Below are 1,447 nucleotides of genomic sequence, written 5' to 3' on the forward strand. Positions count from 1 at the left end.
TATATATATAATCATAAACAAACAGCCTTATTGTCCTAGTACACGCAGTAGCGGGGGTATACTCGAATGTCTAATGAGATACCTGCTGCGCACCCATGACGCAACGTTACATATTCTCTCTCTCTCTCTCTCTCTCTCTCTCTCTCTCTCTCTCTCTCTCACGCATAGGAGACCACTGACCCGGATTACGTGCACGGCTGCCGTGCGGCGAGCCCGCCGTCGTGCGAAGAATGTTCGTTCCTTTCACTTACTACAAGTGTAATCGCTCCTTATCAAAGCCAACGACTAGCGCCGGGACCGCCTCGCACCTGTGGGAGCTCCGTTACCGCGCGCACACCCGCGCGCCTCTATACCCGGCCAACAGAGAGGGCGGGTCACGCCCTAACAACGTGCCCCCTGATGACGTCGCAGCAGCCGCGGGTGGCTGACGGGCACGCTCAGCCACGCTAAGCCCGGGAAGGTTAAGCGCCTGTGCTTTTCTTCGCCGACAATGTCGGAGAAGATCGCGGAGCTGCGTCCTTGGGCGACCTGCGCGCACGCCGCCGCCCCGGGCTGCGGTGTCGTCTGCTGCCGATGGCGAATCGATCATGTTTACGAGAGGCATTCTCGTCGCATAATAGCGCCGCTCGTTGTGTACTTGTTAGTTTTTACCCCGTGCGCCGAGAGGCACGGCACAGCGTAGCTTCAGCTACTTACGTCGGGCCAAGCAGTGCAATGCTGTTTTCATGTATGCCTGGCTTCTTCGTTCATTTTCGTGACATTTGCTTTGTGTGTACTCTTCGAGAACTGCGCGTGTATTTATGCGTTTTTAATTTATATCCACATGCAGTCACCACAGTCGTTACGTTACCGCATACATTCATAGTCTCGATATGGCCATAGTTAATAACACACCGCTCAGTGTCATCGCCAACTTCTGTCATACAATCACCACTACCAACGCCATGTCCTCTATACACGCATCTGCTATAACTGTGCTCGGCGATACGCAACGAGCGCGAGTAACTCTCTCCAAACGCTCCCAAACTAATCTAACTAAAAACTCTCATCCTAAACTAAAACTAATACGCATGCATCATCTAACATGCCGACGAACGAACCGAACAATATACCTTCGGCCAGCCGTGAACGCAACTGTAGAACACTTGACAGTTGTTCGGGTCGGCGGCGAACGTCAGGTTTCCGACGTTTGGATCGCACTGGTCGACGACGGTCTGCGGCAGGAAGAAGCGCTTGTCGCGCCTCAGCGTCTTACCGGAGACGACGCCGACGACAGCTGAAACACGCAGATAGAGGACACCGAGTCAAATCTATATACATGCGATGCGCAGAGAGACGCCTGCATGCGATACAGCACTTACTCGCATAATACGGCATGTTTAGCCATGCACCTAGTGTTTATATGGTGTCTTCCCATTTCGCCATTTTCCCACTTCGCCATTTCCCA

General features: G+C 53.1%; 1 protein-coding gene across 1 annotated transcript in view; it reads right to left on the minus strand.

Annotated features, from left to right (window-relative positions):
• The window catches only part of LOC106811818, a 15,906-nt gene that overhangs the window by 7,756 nt on the left and 6,703 nt on the right, over positions 1-1,447 (minus strand). The window contains exon 2 of the mRNA XM_014815540.1: positions 1,113-1,276. Within this exon, the coding sequence (XP_014671026.1) occupies positions 1,113-1,276 (164 nt within the window). The remainder of the gene's footprint in view (positions 1-1,112; positions 1,277-1,447) is intronic.

The sequence above is a fragment of the Priapulus caudatus genome, unplaced genomic scaffold (assembly GCF_000485595.1).
Source record: "Priapulus caudatus unplaced genomic scaffold, Priapulus_caudatus-5.0.1 Scaffold579, whole genome shotgun sequence".
Lineage (NCBI taxonomy): Eukaryota > Metazoa > Priapulida > Priapulimorpha > Priapulimorphida > Priapulidae > Priapulus > Priapulus caudatus.